The 25,527-nt window shown below is 47.9% G+C and overlaps 1 protein-coding gene across 1 annotated transcript in view; it reads left to right on the forward strand.

The window, feature by feature from the left end:
- Positions 1 to 7,414: 7,414 nt before the first annotated feature.
- The window catches only part of RHBDL3 (rhomboid like 3), a gene marked incomplete at both ends in the record, with an annotated part of 66,144 nt that continues 48,031 nt past the window's right edge, over positions 7,415 to 25,527 (forward strand). Inside the window, 2 exons of the mRNA XM_082008153.1 lie at positions 7,415 to 7,534; positions 11,006 to 11,029. Of these exons, the coding sequence (XP_081864279.1) occupies positions 7,415 to 7,534; positions 11,006 to 11,029 (144 nt within the window). The remainder of the gene's footprint in view (positions 7,535 to 11,005; positions 11,030 to 25,527) is intronic.

The following is a 25,527-nucleotide window of genomic DNA, read 5'->3' on the forward strand; positions in this document are numbered from 1 at the left end:
TAGCAGTCTGATACTTCTTTTAGAAGGAAAAACGCAAACTTCAAAAACTGCCAGATCAATTTCATAAGCTGTAACTCATGTTTTTCATTTTCCATTATGTTGTGTTTTATAACCCTTATGAATCAGATGAGCAAATTTGTATATTGTAAATGTTTATAATATGAGAAGTGTTGCTGTTTAATTTCTCACATCTGTCAATCATACCTGTTGAAAGCTGTGTATAAGATAGAACTAAAATAGTACACAGTGCCTATTCTGCTGTAGCATATTAGTTGCATGGATCACAGTGCATTCTGTAACTGGCTAGAATTACCTATAGACACAGCTTTTTTAATGATCAAGTAAATCAAACGTTAATTCCTCATGACAGACCTATTTTTCCATTGCTGGCCTTTTCAAGTATTTCAATAAAATAACTGTGTACTGTGTTTGTGTTTCTTTTATTTTTTCCCATCTCCTGCCCTGAAAGGTGGTCCTTATAAAACGTTATATGAGAGAATAACTAAGTGCCCTTAGTTGTTGGAGCTTAAATGTCTTGGCTATGTAGTTTCTTTGATTTGTCTTATGACTGTGCTGCCTCCACTAGAGGTTTATTTCTAATTTTTATCAGAATACAAAAGTGACTTCTGTGATATTTTAAAGTAGGAACATAAATGCATGGTCAACCATGAACTTTGTATTTATTGTCAAGGACAAAATAGAGTGGGAGAAGAAAGTAAATAGTTCAGTGGGTTGTCTGGGAAAGCTAATGCCTGTCTATTACACTGACCTTCTGGAAGTGAGGTGAGAGGAGCTGAATGAGAAAGTTTTAGCAACAGAAGGTTAGAAAACTCCCCATCTGGAAGCTATTACACACAATCTAGAAAATTATTAATTTTCTAAAAGCTTTTGAAGAAAAGAGGACTGATACACACCTCTCCAGAAAAGTATGCTGTTCTATAAAAACTTAGAATTTTCCCTGGGAAAGTGATCGTTAGAGATTTTCTCTTTAACCTCTTCCCACTAGGTAGCTGGAGACCACAGAAAGTACATTCCCCACATGAACGTTCTCTTAAGACTGAACAAGGTTACCTCTTCTCTCAGCCTCTCTATTTCCTGTTCCAGCTCCGTACCCATCTCACTGGCCGTCTGCCAGCGGCCTCACACCAGTATGTCCATGTCTGTCTTGTACTGGGAAGCCTGAAACTGGACATAGCAAGCGCGGCCTCACAAGTGCCAGTTACTGCATGTCATTGTGGATAGTGCTCATGGAAGGCTCCTCGGGTAGTTGAACACTATTTCCTACTCTGTTTGTGTGAGATTTCTTCTGACAACCATGATGCTGAAAATAAATGCATCAGTGTTACATAGAGCTTTTGAACCAAGGACCTGAGCAAGTAAATGTTTCCCTGTCCCTAAACTTTTACAGAACTTCCCAGGAGCTTTTGGTGCCATGCAGGTACAACATGCCTGCCTTGGTAGAGGGAGACCAGATTGTGACAGAAAATAAGAAGGAAGACCGCTGTGACAGTGTAGCTTAACCTGCAGGGATCTTTGACTGCTCATCTGGGCCTGTTGATCTTTTAACATCCAAACAAGCAGGGAAGACTAGATATTTACATGCCTTGACACTTTTTTGTTTGTTTTCCTGATGGGAAATTCTAACTTAGCAGATCTTAATGTTGTGCCCCCCCAATGCACTTCTGAAAGGATATTTCAGGACTTCATTTCTCACAGATTTATCTCAGACTGCCAATGCATTGATGCTGAAGTGCCTTTTCAGAGACTGATGGCCCTGCAGCGCTGCCTGGTGCATCTCTGAGGTCGTTCTGAGGAGGGTCCGCTATTTTAAACCAGTTAGCGGCTGTTGGCTCCAAAACACTTCTAAATATCTGATACCATGATCTGGATTTACAGTTATGGTTGCCACTCGCCTTCCATAAGTACCCTCACATAGAAATCTCTTCAGTATTATTTTAACGACACAGCTCATCATCTGGGCTGAGTACTAGAGTGTTGTAACCGCTGTTCCCATGAGCGGCTTGTGTTTTATTATGCAGCTGGCGAGCCTGTGGCCGTAGTTTTTGGGGAGGGGGGAGACTGGTGCGGCAGCCACTGGCTCCGGGGAGCAGCGGGCCTCCCATTTGGGCTGTGCCATGCGCACAGCCCTGCCACAGCAGCGTGGCTGCACGTGCCGGGCGCGCAGAAGGAAACGCTGGCTCTGGCGCGCTGGCCTGGGCCTGTCGCACGTCGGCCTGGGCCTGTCGCACGTCGGCCAGCCGTCGAGTGCTTCTCGGCTCAGCTAATAGAATTGCTGTGTCGCTGTAAATGGCTGCTGTTAGGGTTGTAAGATTGCTACCACTTTAGGAAAAAGTGTTTGTTGTTTGGTGAATATTTTCACGTTAATTAAACACGCGCTGTGCTCATCACCCCACAAGCATTAGCAGAGACGCGTTTCCATGGAAACACGAAAATAAGGCCGTCCTGCCGGCGGGAGGGAGGAGCCGCCGGGCGCGGCCGCCAGGGGGCGCGCTGCCGCAGGGCTGACAGGGCAGCGGCTCCGCCCGGTACCGGGGCCGGTGGGGCCTGGCTTCGCTGTGGGGAACGGCTCCGGCAGCCCGCGGAGGCCGCGGGGGAGAGCCGCGGTGGGCTCCCTGGGCCGTCCCACACAGCCGCGGCCTGACCGCCCCTGAGGAAAACGCGTGTCCAGCCGGCAGCGCTGAGGCGCCTCGTGCCGCGCAGGAGGGAAATGTGCGTGCCCTGCGACGAGGCCTCCTGGGGCTGCCAGTGTGCAGGTGAAGAACAGAACCGATCACAACGCGCTTCTATAAAATCAGGCCTTCTCCATTGGCTTGGGGGGTGGGATTTGCTTAGACTAAAAGCTGAGGAGAGAACACAAGTCCTGGTATCTAACTGTGGCGGCTCCATTTGGGCGGGTGGCTGGTGTTCTCTGAAAAAACCCATGTAGCTGTGCCACCTAGGTGAGAGATACGATGTTCACTGTGTCACTGGCCAAGACCTCCTGGATCCTGTGAGGCTTATAGTAGCTGTGAGGGGAAACTATTCTACTCATGGAGCACATAAGGTCCAAAAAGTTGAGCTATTGCCATCAAGTGCTGGTTGGTGGGGAGAAGGAGCAGCAGCCCAATGAACTCCACTGTCACACTCTCTTAACAGTGATTTGTTTTCTTTCCTCTGATCCTGTTGGTTTCCTAACAACTTCTTTCATTGTATTTTCCAAAGCCAGACTCGATCTCCCCTTCCTGTTCAGTCTGATGTGTGAATCGCCTGGCCGTGCTGTAAAGTCACTGAGAGGACAAAGATCTTGATTCATCTTCCTTGGAGACACATCCTTCACCCCTCAGCTTTGGTCTCCTGTCTGAAAGCTTGTCAGTTCAGGATTAATTGTAAGCATGACTTGATTTTATAGTGGAAATTAGCCTTGAGTTACTAACTGGTCTCCATTTCAAACAATTCTTTTAATTTTGAATGAACCTACCAATGTGTGCTGTGATCCCCTCATAAAAAGGAGCAGAGACACATTTTAAATACTGTAGGGCTGACCTGATAGGAGAGCTCCCTCTTAAGACAACCACCCAAAAAAAGGATTAGTGGCAGATTTAATTATTTCCCCAGCTGTGACCAAAAAGACAATTAGAACCAGATGCAACCAGTAACAGCTACTGGGGCAAAAGAGCAGCAGGTGGAAAGATTAGAGTCTATTTTTTCAGTGCTGGACTTGAAAATAGGTAGGGTCAGGAGTGGTGCTGGATTAACGGTTGGACTTGATGATCTTGAAGGTCCTTTCCAACCTAGTGATTCTGTGATTCTGTGAACATGAGTTAGAAATCAGAGAAGAGATTGGACCTTATTTTTTCCCACTATTCCTTCTCTGCAGAAGGGAAAGTATCCATGAATTGGGGAGAAACCAAAAGGAAGCGCATACAGCCTAATTCATATTGATCCTAAAAGGTGAGCTTATATTGTCCCAGCCATAAGGAATATTACTGACACTAAAAGAGCCCTTTGCCACTTTTACCTTTTGGACACAGTTTAAGCCCCAATCTCATACTGTTTGTGGTACTTAAAGGGGGTTTTTTGCCATTTTTATGAGTCTGAATGGGGTGATCTGACTGGTCTGATCCAGTCCTACTTTTGTACGTGCTATCTAACTTCTTGCTAGGGTTGTGTGTTTGGGTGCAGTGTTTTTGGCTTCTGATCCAAAACCCTGCATTTTGCTTCAGAAGTTGCCTTCCAGGGCTGGCCAGCTGGCTGAGCTCCGGTGCAGTAATCAAGCTGGGTAGGCTGCTCCATTTAGTTCCAATTGTGAGAGCTGGCCAGTTTTGTAAAAGCCCTCTGGGGCTACTTTGGGTGGAAAAAGGACCCATGACCAAACTGTGTTGATTTGCTCCAGGAGGCTTAGCTAACATGTTGGCTGGGCCCCTACTTTGAGGGCTTTTTATTGCATATTCATGAGCTGACCTTTTTAGCCACTTCTAATACAGGAAGGATGTATATCTACATTTTGTTCGGCATATTAGGAATATGAAAGGTTGCCTACATGACTGAATGTGAAAATGTTTTATTATCTCAAGTTCTTTCTGTCTAAGTTTCTTCTGAAGCCCTTCTGTGTTCTGTCTGCATCTGTTCTGTGGTGGCCCACGGCTCCCTAGTTTCTCTAGCAATTACTGTTTTCCAAGGTAGAGTCACCAGCGTATGCAGTAGGGAGAAATGACAGTCTAAATTAGGAGGCTCTCACAGACTTGGAAGATGATAATTTGTCTGTAACAAAACTCCTCATTAGAATACTGTTAATTTCCTTTCTGTGACAATTATAGCATAGCACTAGCTCATATGTGCAATGTGCAGAGATATTTCCCAGGAAAAAAAAAAGCTATCATTACCACTAGTGAAAAACATTCCTTAAAGGAGAAAAATGAACTTGTAATTTTGCAGCGGTTTCCTGTTTAGTGGGAGTTTGGTGTTAAGGTAAGGTTTTTGGAGTTCTTGTTGTTTATTGCATTTATGTTAGACTTCATGGTTAGCATTTTCCCACTAGCATCTGGAATCAGAGGCGATACAGAGCTTTTGACATGGCAGTCCCCAACTGTGTGGAACCTGTTACCCCTGAAATTCAGCTAATTTATGCTCTCTTTACTTTAAAAAAACTCACCTCCCTCCTCCCTACAGACATCTTTAAATGATTGCTGTTTCTTTCTGTTGGCATAGCATATTTTTGCTTATCCATCTGTTTTGAAGTTTTGATGAGGTTTTGTTTTTTAATCAAAAAGAGATTGTTTTTATAATAGCTGTTTAGTGCCTGTAATATTTTGGCAGGGGTGGTGTTGTATGAGTAAAATGGGTTAGTGCTTCTCAGAAGTGCTGGATTTGGTAGCCTGTTCTTATGCTTTGGGAGAGCAGGCTGGACAGGCATTAGACAAGCGAGAAGCAGATGCTGTGCTGAAGGAATTGCCTTTAAACCTGAAGAAGGTCTGCTCTGTTTAACTGACGGTGACAGTTTTGCTCATTACAGGGAGAGAAGCCCTCTTGTTCATCAGTTGCATGGGAGACCCCTGTAGACCTTGTATTTTGTTGTCTTTTTCCCACCTGAATCCCCAGGTAGACAAGTTCTGCTTTTCGGGTCCAAAGGTGCTGGATTTGCTTCTTGCAGTTGCTTTAAAAGTTTAGCTAAAATCTTCAAAATGCTGGAAGGGACATTTCTTTGAAAAAAATCTTTTGGCTAGGGTTGTGATCAGCTGGGCTCAGAACCATGAACAGAAGGAAGTTTTTTACCTTAGCACTCCTTGAAGATAACAGATTCCTTTCTAATATTTGTTCAGGATGGGGCATCTGGGCAGTACGACAGAATAAGGTTATCATGTTAACTCTTTCATTTGTTGCCCCTATATGGATCATTTACAGGACTGAGTTCTTCTGTTGTTCCTTCCAAGGAATCAGACCGGGAGACAGAGGAGATCATTCCCTTTATTTGACCTTGCTCAGCTGTGTGGGATGATATTTTAGCCCTTTGGCCCTGACCTTAAATTAGTGCCAGCCATGCAGGATGCTAAGATGTGGAAACCCATTGTTCTCTGGTGGCTGTAGGTAGGTGTAGCTCATGTGGAAAGAACTTGGCACTGTTTCCCTTTTCCTGCAGAAAAATCTTTTAGTAACTAAGAAGCTAGGAGCCAGTGGCTAAGAGTATGGGCCCGTGTGGTTTCCCATCACTGTGTGGGATAAATTTGATCCAGATCAAAGGTAATATGCAGTATAGGGTTTGTGACAGCTGTGGATGGGGAACCAGTCTCTACTGTATGCTCTGCTGCTGGATGGAAGATGCTGTGCCTCTTCCAGAGGTAATTGTACCTGGGGGTTTTGCCTTTTTTTGTTGTTTAGGTTTTTTTAAACAAATTTGTAGGGGAAAGAGGGACTTCTAGCTTGTCTCTGTCCCTGTGGTTGAGGTGTGTCTGATCTGGTGTTGGAGCTGTCGCATCAAGGAAACGTGGCTGGTGGTGCTGGGCCGGCTCTGCTCTGACTCCGGGCTCTGTCTGGCTTTGGCTGTCGGTGCAGCAGAGGTCCTGGCACCGTGCGGCTCAGCCTGGCTCTGCCTGCCCTTCCCCCTTGCCAACCTGCTATTTCCGTACTTGACTGGAAGAAGCTAAAACTGCTGGATTTTTGCCTTCAGTCAAGGCATTCCTCAAGTTCCAGCTCCAGGCTCCAGATGGCTAAGATACCCATCTTGATATATAGGATCAAATAATTATGGTAAAGAATTTAAAACTCTACAGCACCCGGCATTGCCAGGCTCTCCGGGACGGAGCGGTTAGCACCAGGAAGCCCAAATCACTCGGCACGCCTCGCCAACTTGCCCGCCCTTGCTTGGCGAGCCCGGGGGCGTCAGGATCCCCATGGCCGGCATCGGAGAGCAGGACCGGAGGGGGCGAGGGCAGCAAGCGGGGGCTGAGCCCTGCCGGGCCCCGCCGCGGAACTGCCCCACCCGGCGGGTCGCTGCGGGGGGGGAGGCGGTACCCGGGCGGGCCGCGCCGCCTCCCCCGGCCGCGGGCAGGGGCGACCCGGGGCTCCCCCCGCCTCGCCGTCGCCCAGCCCGCTCCCGCGGCAGCTCCGGGCGCTGCCTCCGAGGCCTCGTCCCCAAGGACGCGCAGCTTTCCCGGGCTGGGGAGGACAGGAGCCCCTAGGCTGGTCGTGCCGCGGGGAGGGGTCACCTGCCCGGGCCGGCCGCCGGGATGCCGTCCGCCGGCGCTGCCCGCGGTAATTGGATGTTCCCTGGATGGAGGATTTCCTCCCCTCCCGGCTGCGGGAGTCATGAAGGAAGGCTCGGCTGCGCTTGAAAGTTTGCCAAGCAGCAGCTAGGTTTAATTTCTTTAAGGATCTGGGGAAGGGGAGGGCGGGGGCTGGAGGGGGCCCGTTTCCAAGCATGGGAGACAGGCTGCCGGAGCCTCCCGCCCGCTCTTCCCCTGCTGTGGCTGCCAGCTCGGAGGCGGAGGAAATCGAGGTGCTGGACTCCGAGGATGTCCTACCTATGGCCGCGGAGGACGTAAGTTTCCTTTGCTCGGGGTCTTCCCCCCTTTCCGCCGGGCCGGGTTAATCGGCTCAAGCTGTTTACAGATGGAGTCCGGGATGGGGGGAGGAATGGGGCTGATGACCCTTTGGGGCGAGGGAAAACCGCCCTGCCCGCGGGCTGCGGCCCCCGCCGGCCCGCCTCCGGCCCCAGGGCCGCCGCTCCGCTCTCGGCCCTGCCGAGCCCGCACAGGCTGCCGCCCCGCTCGGCGTCCGCGCCCGCAGCCGCGCTGCCGGGGAGGGGGTGGCTCCGCAGGCGGGAGAGGGGCTGACGCCTGGGCTTGAGGGGCTTCCCGGGGACGGAGAGCTTCTCTAGAGTCCCCGCCACCCGGAGGGCGACAGATGTGGAACGCTCCCTCTCTTGGGAGCCTGTTCTCTCTCCAATCCCCGAGCAACAAACAGCCGAGGAAGTTTTTTGCTTCTCCTCCCCTCCCCAGCTCGGCAGGGCTGCTCTCCACCCTCTAAGCTCTGATTGCACCTGAGGGTGGGATAACTTGGCACGGGGTCTCTGCTGCTGCTCATCCAGCCTGGAAGGACACCAAGTGGTCCTGCGTGCTTTGAATCTGCTCCTGCCAGGCTGAGAGCAAAGCCTGCAGAGCTGAGGCGGTAGTTCTGCATCTGCCGGTCCCGGAGATAGGAGCTCGCTGTGCACCTGTCTGGGAGGGAGCGAACGTGAGCAGATCCTGCATTCCTGGTGCATCCCAGGACTGCTTGCAGCTCTGCTTCCCAGCAAACTCTGCTGGGATGAGGACTGTGCAAAGTGCTCAGTCTGCAGAGGTAAGCGCTGGATCTGTTCCTGCCTGTGGAGGGATGAAGCAGTGATGATACTAAATGTCTTTCTGAAGTGGGTTCTGTCTCTGGGGTTGCACCGGCGTGAAAAGGGCACTTGTGAACTAAGCCTCCAGCAATGGCACATCCCCTTTCCCCTCTACTTTTATGACACTGCTGGAGGAACCCACCCGGGTCTGTTTAGGGACAGTGTCTGCTCCTCATCCCCCAGCCCTTCCTTCTGAATCACCTAGAATTCGGTTGCTGTTGGATTTTCCTCCCAGAGGGTAGCAGAGGAAGTGCAGTCGCGTGGTAGAGCTGCATTCCCCAGGCTGTGTTCCTGAGCACTGTACAGTCAGGAGGGAACGTGTGATGCAGTTTGACCTCTGCGATAACACTGCCAGACAGTCCTAAGAGGAGCCTGCCTGACCCCGAGGCATGTGTCACTCAGAAAAGGTGACTTTCCAGAAGCTTTCACAGTCTTGAGTTTCCAAATCCCAGTGCTTGCTTACCTCAGAATGTGACTTTTCCTTCCCTGACAAATTTTGTACTTGTCTGGATGGTCTACAAGAAATATTTCCTATTGTGGTACACATCGGTCCCTTGGAGTTACTCCAGCCTTGACACGAATGCAGCCATTAGCAATTCAGTCCTGCCAGGGGCCCAGGAGATGCCGAAGTGCTGAGCCCCTGATAGGATTGGGCTCCTGAGACAGGAGAGAGACCATGAGCTTTTCTTGGTGAAATCTAGATTCTCATCCTAGTTCCACTGCTGACTTGCTGCTTGACCTTGAGGTAAGACAGCCTGGGTCTGATCCAGCTCGCAGAGTCTCGCCGTTACTTACGCTGGGATCTGCATTGTTATTTGACTCTGGTACCTTCTTTTCTGCAATCAACAAAATGGAGCTAGAGCCTGCAGTTGCATGGGTTATAGGAAGCTGCTGAGACCTGGCAATAGATGATGTGACAGAAGCCTGAGGTATCGTATATCATCTGCAAGTCAGAAGAGCAGGAAGTGGTGTAAATGCCCTCCTCCTCCACTGCCAAGATTTCCTGCTGAAACAAGCAGGCTACAGAGCATCATCTCTGAAAATTCAACCTGCGCTGTGCTAGGAGCATTGTCCCCCCCCGAGGCCTAACTGGGGGTTGATTTTCTGCTGTTATTATTACATTTGAAAGCTTGATGTAAGCTCTCGGGCTTGGCCAGCAAGAACTGACACAAGGTCAGTTCTTTGTGTGCTATTAACCACAAAAATATTACGTAGTGGAGGTTTGGCTGTCACAGGCTTGACAGTGTGTAACAACTCAGCTGTGATGTCATTAAAGCTCTCGGAGCAGCATTGCACAAAGCCAGGATTCAGGCAGTCCCAAAATGTTCTGTTCAAAGTGCTAGGCTGATTTATGATGATAAACGGGAGTTTATAAATGGATAGAGGCATGGGGAGGAGGGAAGCCAACAACTTAACTCATTAGATGGAATTAAATCAGTGGCCTGATATCTCACTGTCTGTCCAGTCAATTCTGCTTTGGACCTGCCTACCGTGTGAAAGGCAATGTTCTTCCAGGACTAGATAAGACTCTCACTGGAGCTCTGCTTTGCATATAGCACAGTGAGGAGATTTGCTTGTATGAGTCTTATGTTTGTTATTTTTCTCATTTGGCTTTTCTGGCAGAAACAAAGTGTTGTGCTGAACAACACTTCAGACAGGAGAGCTGGAAATGTGCAAGGCTTTTTCTGGGGATCACAAGCCAGTGGTTGCCTCACTGTTGCCCCATGGAATTTGCTCTTTTTCAGCTGGCCCCAAATCCAGGAGAGATGAGAGAGAGCCTTAAACAATTCATCAGGAATTTCCTCTGTTTCATGGGACTGTGAGGCAGCAAGCCTGGGGGAGGGAGGTGACTTGACATTGGTCTTTCTACAAAGCATAAATTGGAGCCAGTTGCCAGCTTTTTTTTTTTTTTTCCTTTTCCCAAGTGACAAGGGCTTGTGGAGTGTTCACATGGTCATCTCTGTTGAAGCGGAGCTTCCTCCTATACAGAGCTTTTAAGGCAAATCTCCTAGAACAAAAGTTGTGGGGTAAATCCTTGTAATGGGTTCTCCCCAGCCTTCCCCCTTCCACCTTGTGTGAGACCAATTACCTGTTTTTCAGATGTGGACATGTGACGCTCAAAGAACTCATGGGTTATCAAAGACCTTGTAGCAAGTCCCTGCCAGAATTAGGAGCAGGCAGCAGAACAAGGTTCTGAGAACTAACAGGGCGATGTGTGGGTCAGTGCTGGGCCACAGGACCTCAGAAAGTGATCTGAAAAACCATTGCTAACTCCTCCCTCCCCTGAATATACACCAAGCTTTCTTGATCCCTGGGAGTAGAAAAGCCTTTTATTCCTTGCTTGCCTGCAAGTAGACAAAGCGAGAGAAAACAGAATTAACACATGAATGTTCTGAGTTCATCCTAATTTGGATTTGTAAATGAAAACTGTCCTCCCTGTGCTTGGTAGATTCCCCCTGCCTCCTCCCCCGGAAGGGTAGGTGATTCTGGGATGAAGAAGGATGTTGGAAATGGCACTAAATCATTTGGTTATTTCTGTTAGAATATACTTCTACGGCTTACTGCATGTTAATGTCGTTGCTCTTAAACATTCTTTCTCTTCTTTTTCCTCCCTTATGCATTGCCTCTCAGCACTGGAAAGTCCTATTTGATCAGGTATGTGAACAACTGATGTATTGTGTCTGTCTTGTGAGCGAAGAGTCTAACCTCCAGCTAATTTCCGCTGTACTAGATTTTCCCTGCATTTAAAATACAGCCTAGGAGTAATGTGCTCCATGCTCCCCCTTCCCAGGATGCTGGTGTGCAAGTGATAATTATCACTACTGCTTTGGGACTCTCTCTCAATTCCTTTTCAGAGTGGCCAGGGATATAAGCAGGCCCAGCCTGGCCACCCCTCTTAGCACAGGGTCTGAGTCCAGGTGCTGCAGCAGGTGCTCTGTTTGATGCCAGTTGCCCTGTCCTTGCTCTGTGGATTAAAGGATCTTCTCCTCTTTGAGGCAGGCAAACTAGGACCTGTAAAACCAGCACTGTGTTCTTTGAAACGGCTCTCCAGCTGCTGAACTAACTTCTGCAGGGTTACATCCTCCAGGGGAGGACCTGCTGCTTTAAACTTGCAAAGAATTAGCAAAGTATCTGCTCCTGTACCAAAGACTGTGCTTGTATCAGGTAAATGCCTTGGGTCAGATTTGTAGGCGGCTGAAATCAGCACAGCTCTGTAGAGCTCTGAGTTATAGCTTAGAATTTGGGTTGAGGATTCTAGTTTGTAAATGTTACTTTTAGCTGCTTTAACTGACATGTTTGCTTTGTGGTATTCCTTCCGTCTGCCAGGTTGAAATGTGAAGCAGCTACAAACTGAAGGATTTTTCTAGGGTTGACTTGCTTCTAAACTGCAGCACCCTCTTGATGTCATAAACTTTTGTGCTGTTGTGTGTGCGTTTAAATGTCACCTTCTGTAAGGGAGCTTACTCTGATGTTGGCATCATCCTGGCAATATTAAAAAGTTCGGATGGGATTTCGTCCCTGCTTTATGAGGCGATAATCTTGCTTCTGTGTCTGGCTGAACTGCAAAGCCAAAACCTGTGGTGCAGTCTCTGTGAAAGGATGTCCTTGGTATCCTTGGGGGTCCTGTTATCATTCAGCTAATAACCGGACTGTCTGTTCTGATGAGTGCTCATTTATACCCGGTTAGCTGTGACCAACTGCTGATCCACGTGTCTGGACTGCAGTACATTTGTTGTTGTACAGTCAAAGCAAGCTGGCAGTTGGGAATTAGATGACTGTAATTGTTGATCCCACCTAAATTGTGTGGTGTATTTGAATTTGCTGGGGCTCATAGCATATGCTGCCACTCAAAAGGTGGATGCAAACTAAATTGCTTGTGGTCTGGGCTGAATGTTTGTTTCGGCCGCTTTGAATTCTCCTCCGTCTCAAACGCTGGCCTTAATTTGGAGTCTGATTCTACAAGCATCCTTTGAAGTCATTGAGTCCTTGTGGGATGGGGCTCTTGGCTGGTAGCTACCTCGAGCTCAAAGAGAGGCATCTGTAATTTCCCACTGGACTTGCTTGAATAGTAGATGGGTGGGGTTTTTTTCCCCTTCTTTTTCCTTTTTAAGGGAGGGGCGAGTTTGACTGTTGGATTTATAGAACATTACCCCAGTCACAAGGGAATGGGCTGTAAAGACAGCCCTTCAATAATTAGCTATGTTTCAATTAGGGCTGCAGCTGAAATTTAAGCCTTGTCTGTAAGGCTTTATTATCAAAGAGAATGCAACCTGTGACAACTAGTCTTAAGACCTGAATAAATCAATAATGTCCTTGTTGCCTGTGGGCAAAGCCAAGGAGCTGACGTCTTCCTTGAGCCTTATATCAGCAATGCAATGCAATTAGCCCTGCAGTGAATTGCAAGATGCTGTTTGTCATGGAACAAGGTTGCTATTCCCAGCAGCTCTGTGCTGATAGGAGAGGGGAGTGTTTTGTTTAGCTCTGATTTGGCATCCGTGTGAAACATGAGGACAGTCTTAATAACTCAAGAAAGCCTGTGTGCTGAAGCTCAGAACAGTTGCAGGTCTCCCTGGGAGGTATGACCTGGCCTTATGTGTGCTTAGAGTGGAAATGGGTGGCTGAAGACTCACGTGCCCTGTGCATTTGTGACTTGTGGGCTGGGACTGAAGTTTGGTAGCCATCCTCTCAGCTGAGACACACAGGCCTCTGCATTCACCACCTCCCAGGAGAGCAGCAGAGCAAAAGAAGACTCTGGAGAAAGAGCAGTTGGGAATTCACGGACTGGGATTCTGCAAGTCTCTTGTTTCTGGGGTGGTGGAGTGTGACAGCAAACAGTGCGAGGGAGGGGTCAGTGTTTCCCCCCCTTGACTCTGAAGAGGGGAAGAAATTATTAATAATGCTTTTTTTTCTGTGAGGAGGTATTTTTTCCAAATACTTTTATTTAGGTTTACTCACAAAAAAGCAGTTTTCTATTTAGACATGCAAAATTAAAGTTGTTTTTTTTTTTTTTAATGACACCCCCCCCCCCCAGCATCTTAAATTTAAAATTCAAAACTTTTTAATGAAAATTGCCATAAAGCAGTGTTTTTTGCTTGTTTATTTGGGGGGAGAGGAGTGACTGACAATGCTTTCTGGAGGAATCTTTTTTTTTTTTTGTTTTGATTCAGCTCTAATCTGTTACACTGGGAACTGTCAATGACTCAAGCCAATATCTCCAGCCACTTGCAGATTGCTTCTTTTTAAGAACTAAAAGAACTTCAGTTTAGCAAAAAGGCAGATCCAGAACTGATTTTTTTAGGCTTTGAGGTTCAAATAAGCCCCTCCCAGGGCAAAATCCTGACTACAATGAAGCAAGTACCAAAATTCCCCTTGCGTTTAGTGGGGTGAGCACTTCACCCAAGCTTGGGAGCAAGCTGACTCCTGGCTTTTCAGTGCTGCAGCCAGGCAGTTACAGTACAGCTGCTGCTTCATACTGTGCTTATGAGATGCGGTTTTTATTATGAGGCCATGGCTCTGGGGCAGCTCTAACTCACTTTTATACGGGAACTTTTATAGGGATTCATACATTTATTTATTGTGCTCATAAACACCCTCCACCCCCATGCACACATTAGCTCCGCATCTGCTGCCTTCTGCAGAGCCTGCACTGTCGCTGCACACTCCACACTGTCTGCGAGCGGAATCCAAGCTTTCAGCACAGCAAGGCATTGCCACTCTCCATCCCTCTGCAATCACTTGGTGTTTTCTTATATGTTCTTCACTGGCCAAAACCTCATTTTTTTTATTAATCTTCTGGTAAATTTGAAAATGCGGCAGTCCCAGGAGTAAATCGTGACAGTTTCACACTTCTCTGTGCTAATAAGGTCCCATGTTAATTGCCTCGCAAGCAGACATGGGAACATCTCGCTGTCCTTGTTGAAGCCAAGTTATCTGATGGTTGCAGAGTCAATCTGCAGATGAGTCTTCTGAGGGGCTGTTCCTGCTTTGCTATGTCCTTTCTAGGGCTTTGGGTGCCCTTCTTTGCCTCCATGTCCCCAGTGCCCCTGCTTTGGAGATGACTGCAGCTAATCAGTATTATCCAGCCCTTGGCTGTGCTAGGTGAAATGGGCTATCTAGGAGGACGATGTTTGTTATTAGGACAGACCTGCCTTCTGAAGGTGGCTTTTAGCCTTTTTAGATGCCAAGAGCTTGTGTCATCTTCTTTGTTTCCCCATACCCATGGATGCTGAGATTCCAAGGGTGAATTAATATTATCAGCCCTCATCTCAGAGTTCTCACTTCTCACCCATATTCTGGTTTGTAGTCATGACAACAAACTTGTTTTAAATAGACACACACAAAACTCTTCAAAAAGACCCTCCTCACTGGCTCAGCACCTTGATCCTATTGCTTGTCAATCCAGGCTGTGTTTTTGTTGCAGCTGCTTTAGAAATCCTGGATTCCTTCCTGAGACTTGTACGTGGGTGTGATGGCAACAGATGAACAGAGTTTATGGGGAATGCAGAGAGATGCCAAGTTACCCAGCCTGTGCAGGCAGCTAATGGAAATCTTGAGCTCAGAAACAAGGCTGTAGAGATATCCCAGACCAGACGTGCACTTGCCAGGAAGAGTTCAGTTGCTGACACTACCAGCAGTGGGTGCAGCTGAACCTGCTCTGCCATGGTCTCATAAAACATTAAAATATGCTTGCAAATATGCTGACTTCGCAGCCTTCTTAAATCCAGGGCTGGTTCCTGCATGACTGAAATTGCAAAGCAATCCATAAAATCAGGTTGGTGGTAATCAAGAAAAGGAATTATTATGAACTCAATGATCTTTTATATTAAATGTGTCCCTTTTCTCTGGATAGCCTTTAACACAGGCAGAATGAGCTATTTCCCACACTGTAAAAGAAATTCCAATTTGTTTACTGGGGCACTGTTGAGCTAAAAGCTTCACTTTGAAAAGTTTCCCTGACTATTGTTGCTGGTTAGGCTGTGCCGGCTGTGGCTGGAAGACCTCTCCAGGCAGCTGTGTCTGAGCTCTAGGCAGTGGTTTGTGCCTGGAGATTTTACCACTTTCTCTGACAAATTTCTTGTGTCTTGCTGCTGGTTTGTGTGGGTCACTGGGAGCAGAGGAGCAGAAACTGCAAGATGAGGAATAGGAAACGATGGCAGCGAGAGCAGCAGTATAGGCAAGGGCGTTTGAGCACAGGGTTATATGCAACCTTCAAGTCCTTGCCTGAATTTTGGACTGTCACTGCCCTTTTTAGATTAGTGTTTGTCAGGACTTATGCCCACATTTAAGTGGAGTGGTGCTGCAAAGAGGAGGCTATAGGAACTGGAACTAGGAAATAAGTCATAGACTTGTTACTTCATCTCCTAACACGAACTGGAGAATCAGAGGTGCTGTCAGGAAGGCTGTCCATGGTGATGACAGATTAGCATCCAGGCCCTAAAACCTGCCTTGTCTGCTGTCTTAGACACTTCTGTGAGCGTGACAAGCAATTCCCCTTCTCCCCCTCCACCAAGCTGTACATTGTAAAGGGGAAAGACACTTTAAATCTACAAGGGTCTCTTGGCAATGCACAGAGGGGGTTCTGCATCTGCCCCATGCCTTGAAGTCTAATCTCATTTACAGTTGTCAGCGTGGGCTGCTGGAGAAGATGAAAGGCAGAGGACAAGGAGGGAGAGAATAGATTAGCCTCGAGCAGAGGGCACTGGGAGTGCACCTGCCTCTGCCCCGCTACCTTGAGGAGGGGCGGCAATAGCAGCTGGGCATGTGTCATCTGCTGCTCTTTGAGGCACCCAGCCATGGAGCACACGATTAATGACTCAAGGGGCTGGGCTTTTGTGAGCGATAAAGCCCTGGGATTTAGGCAGGGCTCTTGGGCCTTTTCTCTGAGCAGTGCCATCACTTTACATTTCTCAAGTGGCATTTTGGTCACAGGGAGCTGCTGTCTGTGGCCACAATGCTTCCCTTTCTCCTCCCTCCCCAAACTGGGCTGACCTTTGTCATGCAGCATTAACCCTTTGACTCCTCCACTTTGAGTTATGGGGTCAGAGAAAAAGAGAAAGTCCCTTCAAATTCATTGCCCTGTGGACAGACTTGAGGGAAGAATGAGCTGGTAAGAGCAGATCTGTTTTTTCTGAAGGAGATTGGTTTGCTGATGCTGTCTGGATTATCAACCCCTTGTTGCCTTCTGCCGGAGGCTCGTTTGAATACAGCAGCCTCCAGGAAAAAGGGGAGGGGAATTTATGCTTCCTTCAGTCAAGGAGAGAAACTGAGGCATTGAGTAGCAAATAGATGTCTGAGAGACTATTCCCTCTGCAGGGTAATGCCTTGTCTTTTACTCTACCTGGATTAGCCTGTGTTCATCCCCAGCGTTGTTGCAGTGGATGGCAATCTCCCAACGCTTCAAGGCTTATACCCAGATTTGGCTTTCAGCCACAATACCCTGGAGTGATGGCTCAGCATGAAAAAGCTGGACCTGGAGGTCATTAATGATCTTCCTGCCTCTTGCAGGATGAAGAGCAAAAATTTCCCAAGTTCCTTCTTAATTTTCTAATACCTCTGTACACTGAAGACCAGCCAGCCCCTAAGCTGGATGTGAGTCTCTGGGATTGTCTGTATTTATATGTTCCCTGCAGTGTGAAAAGTTTGTGATCAGCTACCTCATTTCCCCTTTCCCTGGCTATTTGGAAACTCCGCTCTCCAATCCCACCAGCCTGTATGCAGACTGTTGGCTTTGCCTAGCATAAAAAGTTGGGCATAGAAGCCATCAATATGAACCAGACATCAGCAGTGTAGCAAACACAGCACTATTAAGCTTGTGCTGGTAGAAGTAGGCATCTCCTGAAATGTTTCAAGGAGTCGTAACAAACACACCAAAAGGCACATGGAGGCTGAGTCATAGTTACACAGCTCGTGAGTTACTGGCAGCTTGATGTCTCTAGATTTGTAAAGCCTCAGGAGGCTTCCTACTCACTACACATTTGTGTACCTTCCATGTCTGAGCTGCCTAGAAACCCGCACGTTAGAGTGCAGCGTCCGAGAGGGATGGCAAGCTGCATTCAAACCGTTTTATCTCTCTGCTGCCTCCTGATCCCAGCTGCAGTGAGAGGCTTTGGTAGCATATGCTTTGCCATTTCAGCTGAGTGTGTGGGATGGTTTTTAGGTACCTAGATACTTGCTAATGCATTGTTCTCAAATCCTGTCTTGCACACAGAAAATCACTGAAGCAGTAAGAACATTTAAGCCTGCATGTTTAAAAAGAAAGAGGGGAAAAGAGCTGTAAACACAGAATGGATTGATACTGTTCTGCAAATCAGCTGGTGCATTGTCATCTGTGGCTGTGTGCTGTGTTATGACAGAAGGGGAAGAGATCATCCTGTCTCCAGGGGAACAAACTAGCTGCTTAGTAAGTGGAAACAGTTTAGAGGTGCTTTTCCATACCATCATCACTTATGCCTTGAACATCTACAGGGCTTTTAAAGTTACTCTTTACCAGACCTGCAAAGCAAGTGTTTCTCCTCTGCGGTAGGAAGTATGATGTTCCTGTTGCCTTCCGCTGTTTGCAGTCAGTGCAACTGTACAGGGGCATGTTTGCAAATTAAATGCAGCGGTGGGCGTGTTTGAGTTTGATAGCAGCCAAGGAAGCTGTGATCTCTTTCTGCCTCCTCATTAGGCATTGTACAATGTGTTGGTCTGAAATCAGCTTGGTACCAACACACCATGAGACAAAGCTGATGCGATGCAGGTGATGGGCTGTTTTCCTGCACCGTTGTACATGCAGGCTGCTGAGGAAAGCTGATCTGTGAACACTCTGGATTTTTATGTGATTCAATTCTTGCAGTGTTTGCCTGTTCAAGCTGTAGCACTTGGGATGGTCACTTCTTTACCTCTCCTCTCCGGGTCTCCTGGGTGGTGGTATCTCCCCAATTCAGCTACTTGTGGTGATGCTGGGGATATTCTGTTCCTGGAGATGGTATGTCGTGCTGAAATGTGTAGTGAAGGTCCTGAATGTTTGTGATCACACCTGTCCTGGTACTTCCTTTTGAGACTGGTCGTGATCTTCTCTGTCCTGTCCAGATTCCAGCTGGCTAATTGTACTTACCTGATAGTAATTTCAGCTGGAAAAGTTGGCATTTACGTTCTCTGTTGTATGGGGAGATCATCCACAGGACTCCATGAGATCTGACCGTCCAACTCATTGTAAACCTGTAATGTGTTTCTTTTGGATGCTGTGTTAAAGTAGAGGAGCCTAGAGATTCACTTCTGCCTTGGGCTGTCCCTGTAATATGTTGGGTGTCTTGTGCAAGGGCTGCTGTTGCACTGTCATCAGCTACTCTGGGAACAACCTAGAACTTCCCAGTAGGAATTTCTCTTCCTTCTTTAGAAAGCACAAACCACTAATGCTCTGGAAGTGATGTTAATTAGCAGTGACTAATTATCAGTGCGTGTAGTGTGAGGTTGTTCTCTGTGCCAGGGAATCATAAAGAGAATGCACACAAGTCTCGCTTGGACCTTGAATTCCTTCAACTCTGAAACTAAAACCCCAGCACTAGCAAGACAGAGAATGTATATATTCTTAGTATATGTACCTGTTGCTTAGGAACAACTGTCTGCAGTGACCCTGTGTTGCTGGTGAGAAGAGTAATGATGTATGAAACTGATGTCAAACAAGCCAGATCAGTCTTACCCCTCAGAACAGTTCTTTGTGTTTTTTGATACTTGACATACTTTTAAGTAATGTATACTCTGGAGTTTCCCGAGTTGTATGAGGAAAAAATAAATGAGGCTCCTGGAGGCACTGCCATCAAACCTCTGGTCTCATGCACTTCTCCAGGGCAGTGTTCCCTGAGGGAGCATCTCTTTGCCTCTGTGATCCTTTATGGTTAGGTACCAGTGATGACGGAGACCCTGCTTTTTCTAGCATACTTGTTTGTGATGTACGATTGTAGTGGAAGTGCTTGTTGATGGCAGCCTTCAGCCAGTGAGATGTAGCCATGCTTACCTCTTGGCAGAGAAAGGATTAGTATTATAATAGGTGAAAAATGGAAAGTTTAACAAAAACTACTGGAGGACTTGATCCTGTGTGCTGGGACTTGGTCTAGCAGAGCACTTAGTAACAAGTGTGACAATTTTCCTGAACCCATTATATGTCTAACATCAACTATATGTTGGGGTTGGTAACAGAACGGTGTGTGCCCTAGGGGATTTGGAGAGTAAAGTGGGTTTTTAGTTCTGCCCCTTGGCTCTCAAATAGAGCCAGACACTTGGTTTCCCTCTGCGTGCTTCCTACCACTCCCCTTACATGTTTACTTAGCCTTGTGCTGAGAAATAATGGGAAGTGGGCCTTGGGCATCTTTCCTTACCGCAGGCCGTGCCCTCCATGGAAGGATGTTGCTTTTTAGCCTTTGTTGTTTGCACTGGGGAGGAAAATGAGAGTGTTTATTGTGGTTCCTTCTTCCTTTTGGCCTGCTGCCTCTTCCCTCAGCTACTCCCCTCTTGGTCGCTAATAGAGGAGTTGCTTTTGTATTTAGTCTTGTTACCACTGGATTTATGTCTCTGGGTTGTTCTGCTCCCTGTCAGCAGGGAAGGCACAAAGATTTTTCCTTCATGTGTCCTCTGACAATAGTATTTGGGTTTTGGAGAAACATTTATTTTGCATTGATTGGTGCATTTAGGCAGCTCCTTTGGGGGAGACTGCGGTGAAGAGCATGGGAGATGGTCCTGCTGCTGCTATCTTTGGTCTCTAAGCTGTGCCTGGAGACCATGGCTGGAGGAACAACTTAATTCTAACCTAAATAAAGTGTTGGAAGAATCTTTATACAGCTGCATCACTGCTTTATCACACTTTGACTTGCTAGCCCTGGGAACTGTTTGGTGATGTCTCTGTGCATACGTGTATGTATGCAGGATTGCTCTTGTGCCTTCAGCATGTTAAATATTCTGGTGTTGTCTTTAGAGGTCTATAAACGAGAGTGTATGTTGGCTTCTTTAGATGATTCTGCAGTGTTGGGCATCCCCACCAGAGGTTTTTGCTCTTGCAATGCTTTTCAGTCAGTCCGTATCCCAGAGGTTGCAGTGTGCTGGCTTGCTTGCATGCTCTTCACCTGATGGGAAGGTGAAGAGCACCTTCACCTCCTGCCTGTATTCATTGCCTTCTACAGCATTTGGAGAGGCCAAAGCCATCTCTTTTTATGAATGAGTACAACGGCCAGTTTATGTACCTGTCAGGCATGACAGGAAACAGCTTTTGTGGCGCAGCAGCGTAGCTTCAGAGTTACATGTGAGAGCTGAAGCTGGCTGGGCTGTAAATGCTGCACAGTCCCCTTGAACAAGATGGTGCATTGGGCGACATCTCCCAGGGTGGCGATAGGCAAAATGTCTCCCAAAGAATTGTTGTCTGTGTCTGTAACAGCATCTTCTGGCTTTATTCCCTCTGTGGCCCACGAGCTGAGAGCTGCTGTAGCTGCATTGATTTATGGGATCTTCTAGGGTTGGTACTGGTGGCTAAGAAGAGCTGGGGCAGAAACTCATTTGCCAGCTGCTGATTTATGGCCCTAGTAAACAGTCCTGAAAACCACAGTGAGAATTTTCTGGACCTTATGCAGTTCCAGCTGACTGGAAGCTCCAGGCTGTTATTTGACCATGTGGAGTAATAAAACTGTGAAAACTAATTAACTTTTGGGCCTACTGCAAAACAAACAGGTTCATGCAAAAAATTACTCCACATGTGCAAGCAGCAGTGACTTTATGGGCTTATAAGCCTGTATTTAATGACCAAGCATGTCGTACAATGCATGAAGTATGTTTCTTTTGCTGATTTCTAAGGCCGAACAGAATATAACAAGCTCTACCCATCACTGAGGACTTGAATACCAGCTTGCGATAATGTTCTCTTTCATCCTTACTAATTAGGTAGCTGATGTGTGGGTGGAGGTTTGACACAAAGGTGCATTGGGTGGGTTTTCGTAGTCCAAAACAGCCTGAATTATGCACACCCAACCTAAGACGAAGCAGTTCATTCAAGGAAAGATGCTCTCTGCAGTGTGAGTGCTGTAGTCTTTCTGAGGTCGTTCTCTGCTCACTGTTCCCCATGAGGTGTAGCTGAATGAGCTCTTTTCCAGTGGGAACACCAAGGTGTTTTGGTGTTGTTAGCAGGTGAACAGTCAGCCCTGCTCAGGACCTGCCTCCTGTGATGTGGATGCTCTGTGTGTGCCAGTTGTGATGGTGACATCAGAGAAGGGATGTTTCCGAGTGCCCCGCTGGATGTTTAACTGCCTGTATTGTTAGAGTCAAAGCTGTGCCTGCTGATTCCTGTTCTCCTTTCACAGAATCACTAGGTTGGAAAGGACCTTTAAGATCATCAAGTCCAACCATTAATCCAGAACCACCATGTCCCCTAAACCATGTCCTGAAGCGCCACATCCACACGTTTTTTGAACACTTCCAGGGATGGCAACTCCACCACCTCCCTGGGCAGCCTGTTCCAATGCCTGACCACCCTCTCAGTGAAGAAATTTTTCCTAATATCCAATCTAAACCTCCCCTGGCGCAACTTGAGGCCATTTCCTCTTGTCCTATCACTAGTTACTTGGGAGAAGAGACCAACACCCTCATCGCCACAACCCCCTTTCAGGTAGTTGTAGAGAGCGATAAGGTCTCCCCTCAGCCTCCTCTTCTCCAGACTAAACAACCCCAGTTCCCTCAGCCGCTCCTCATAAGACATGTGCTCCAGACCCCTCACCAGCTTCGTTGCCCTTCTCTGGACACGCTCCAGCACCTCAACATCCTTCTTGTAGTGAGGGGCCCAAAACTGAACACAGTATTCAAGGTGCGGCCTCACCAGTGCCGAGTACAGAGGCACAATCACTTCCCTGCTCCTGCTGGCCACACTATTCCTGATACAGGCCAGGACGCTGTTGGCCTTCTTGGCCACCTGGGCACACTGCCGGCTCATATTCAGCCGGCTGTCAACCAGCACCCCCAGGTCCCTTTCCGCCGGGCTGCTCTCCAGCCACTCCTCCCCAAGCCTGTAGCATTGCATGGGGTTGTTGTGGCCAAAGTGCAGGACCCTGCACTTGGCCTTATTAAACCTCATACAGTTGGCCTCTGCCCATCGATCCAGCCTGTCCAGATCCCTCTGCAGAGCCCTCCTACCCTCCAGCAGATCAACACTCCCACTCAGCTTGGTGTCATCTGCAAACTTACTGAGGGAGCACTCGATTCCCTCATCCAGATCATCTATAAAGATATTGAACAAGACTGGTCCCAGAACCGAGCCCTGGGGAACACCACTTGTGACCGGCCGCCAGCCGGATTTAACGCCATTCACCACAACTCTCTGGGCTCGGCCATCCAGCCAGTTCCTCACCCAGCGAAGAGTAAACCCGTCTAAGCCTCGAGCCGCCAGTTTCTCCAGGAGAATGCTGTGGGAGACGCTGTCAAAGGCTTTACTAAAGTCCAGGTAGACAACGTCCACAGCCTTTCCCTCATCCACTAGGCGGGTCACCTGGTCATAGAAGGAGATCAGGTTGGTCAAGCAGGACCTGCCTTTCATGAACCCATGCTGGCTGGGCCTGATCCTTTGGCTGTTCTGCAGATGCCCTGTGAGCACTCTCAAAACCAACCGCTCCATAATCTTCCCTGGAACAGAGGTCAGGCTGACAGGCCTGTAGTTCCCAGGATCCTCCTTCCTTTGCTACAGTCTATCAATTTAGCTGGTGGCAGAGCTTTGCATAGAGCCTTTGTTCACTGGCATGCAAGATGCATCTTTGCTGTTCTTTTCCCATCGATAACTCATCACCCCAAAGAGCAGAGCTTGCCCTTTTGCAGAACATAGGATACTCTGGAGTAAGCTATGCAGTCATTAGCTATGTTTGAGCTGCTCAGGCGTGAGCTGCGGTTCCTCACAAAGCTGCAGGCAGTGCATGGCCTGTCCTCTCCCTCTGTTGAGAAGAGAGGGGAGGAAGGTTGAATACTGTGTCAGGTCCCTTTGCTGCCCCACTATGTGGCTGTGGAATGAAGGAGCCTGATCTGGAGCTACCTGCTGTAGGGGGAAGGTTGTGTGCTGGCCAGGTCTGTGCCCACACTTTGGTCATGCAGGCAGTGTCTCATATCTTGCTAAGACGCTTGTCATGATTGCTGATACAGGAGCAGGTATTTGGAATCTGAAAGAGAAACCATCTCAAAGTCAGGAAAACTGTGATGTGACGAGATCTTAAAAAAATATTTATTCATTTTTACTCTCCACCCATTTCTGGTGGATGCGCTTGAATTGTCGTGATACTCAGTACCAGACTACCAGCTAGCATGGGTCCCAAGCTTTCATTTTCTCCACTAAGCCAAGTATTATTGCAGAGCTATTATTTGACCTAAAATAAGTGTGTGGCATAGTCGCTGCTATAGAATTTTGCTTTTTCACGCATCAAATCAAGTCCCTGTGGATTTTCACCTCCCCCCCAGATCTGGCAGACAGTGAAAAAAGGAGCTATTTTTAATCTGAAATGTTCTGTTTCAAGTCCAGGCTATAAAACGTAGTTTTTGTCCTGACAAGTTTCATGGCTGATTGCTATAAAACTCCTTGCCTTTAAAGGAAGGATGAAACTTCCTACAGGAAGGGCAAAAGTTCTAATTTTTGGGGCTATGGGTCTTAGTTCCTTTGAAAAACGATGGCAATTGCTGTCCTTGGATTGAAGAGTTTACCAAGGAGGAGGAACAATTTAACAGAGGAGCCTAGCAAAATCCAGTGTGGTAGAGTGGTATCAAGAGACCTAGTTCCCCTCCAGGAGGAGAGATGATGGTCACAGGATTTGCCTGAAACAATATTTCTGTCAACCAAAGAGATTGGCGTCACTGGCAGAACAGTGCTTACACACCTTTCATCTTTTTCTTGCTGTCTCCACAGCTCTGTCATTCCATTGGAGCCACTGCTCCATCTGTCCTGTTGAAAGGCTGGCATGTAATTGTCCAGGAGAGAAGGTGAATTTCTGGTCCAAGTGTTCTCCCTGCCCAGAATAAAAGGATATAGAAAAAGTTTCTTCCTCTCCCCACTGCATGTGCTGTTCTGTGCCTGATGCCTGTCCGATAGGTCAAAGGGGACGTCACCTTCCAGGGCAGGTCCATCCTTCTGTGCCGACTGTCCTGCACCCAGGGGTGTGATGGTGGGGGTAGCAAGTTGTTACCAGAAGGGCGCAGACACTTGTCTAAGCAAGAAGGGCTGAGACCACTGGCTTCTTTTTTCCCTAAAGGGAGGAGGAGGGGGAGAGGCAGAGAAGATCTGACTGTACAGACAGGCTTGAGTTGGGGAACGCAGCATGCTCAGTTTTGCAAGGTAGCTTTAGGTCAGGACTGCAGGCTAGGCCATAGGCCGGATGCCTTGGGTGTGACAGGAACAACGTTCCCTAGTCAGTGCTGAATCCTGTCCCTGTGGCACTGGTGAGCTGCTTCAGTGCAGAATCCCAGCTCAGCTTTCTTCTGGCTCCCGCTGCTGAAGGAGTTATTTGTGACAGTCCAAGCGGACTCTGTGGTGGTGGCCCCTTGAGCTGGGGCAGCCCTAACCTGCCCTGCTGCAGCCTTGGCCAGCACAGAGTTGCAGCTAATGAAACACAAGGTAGGAGGAGATCCCTGCTGTTTTATGGGAAGATTTTTTTTTCTTGCTGAGTAGATTTCGATCCTGGTTACCAACCTGGCAGCACCCTGCAGACACAGCCTTGGTCTTAGCTGTAAGGACTGTCTAACACAGCCCATCGGTCACAGCATCTTGGCATCTGATAAGGCTTAATAGGTCAGCCAAGCTCTGAGCCCAGCGGACCACCCGCAGTACCGCCCTGCAGTGTGCTCCTCTGTCTTCTGCCTGATGCAGCAGGGGAGCAGCGCTCATCTCCTGGGGCTAGCTAGATTGTTGATGTTTCTGCTTGGCCTTTGTCTTGCTGGTGTTGCTCACCAGATATGTCACTAAGCAGCAGAAGAGAGAGACCCAATGGCTCAGATCTGATTAACCTCCACATCTTTATCCTGTGTCTTAATTGGATTAGCTGCAGGAGGTGTGATTTTGCTGCTGTTCCTGTTTTTTTTCTTAGACAGGTACTTATCGCTGTGACATCTGATGCAAGCCACAAGTTAGAGTGCCAAGACCTTTGAATAAACAAGTGGTGTTTGCTTCT

The sequence above is a fragment of the Phaethon aethereus genome (assembly GCF_964289735.1).
Source record: "Phaethon aethereus genome assembly, chromosome: 18".
NCBI classification, from domain to species: domain Eukaryota; kingdom Metazoa; phylum Chordata; class Aves; order Phaethontiformes; family Phaethontidae; genus Phaethon; species Phaethon aethereus.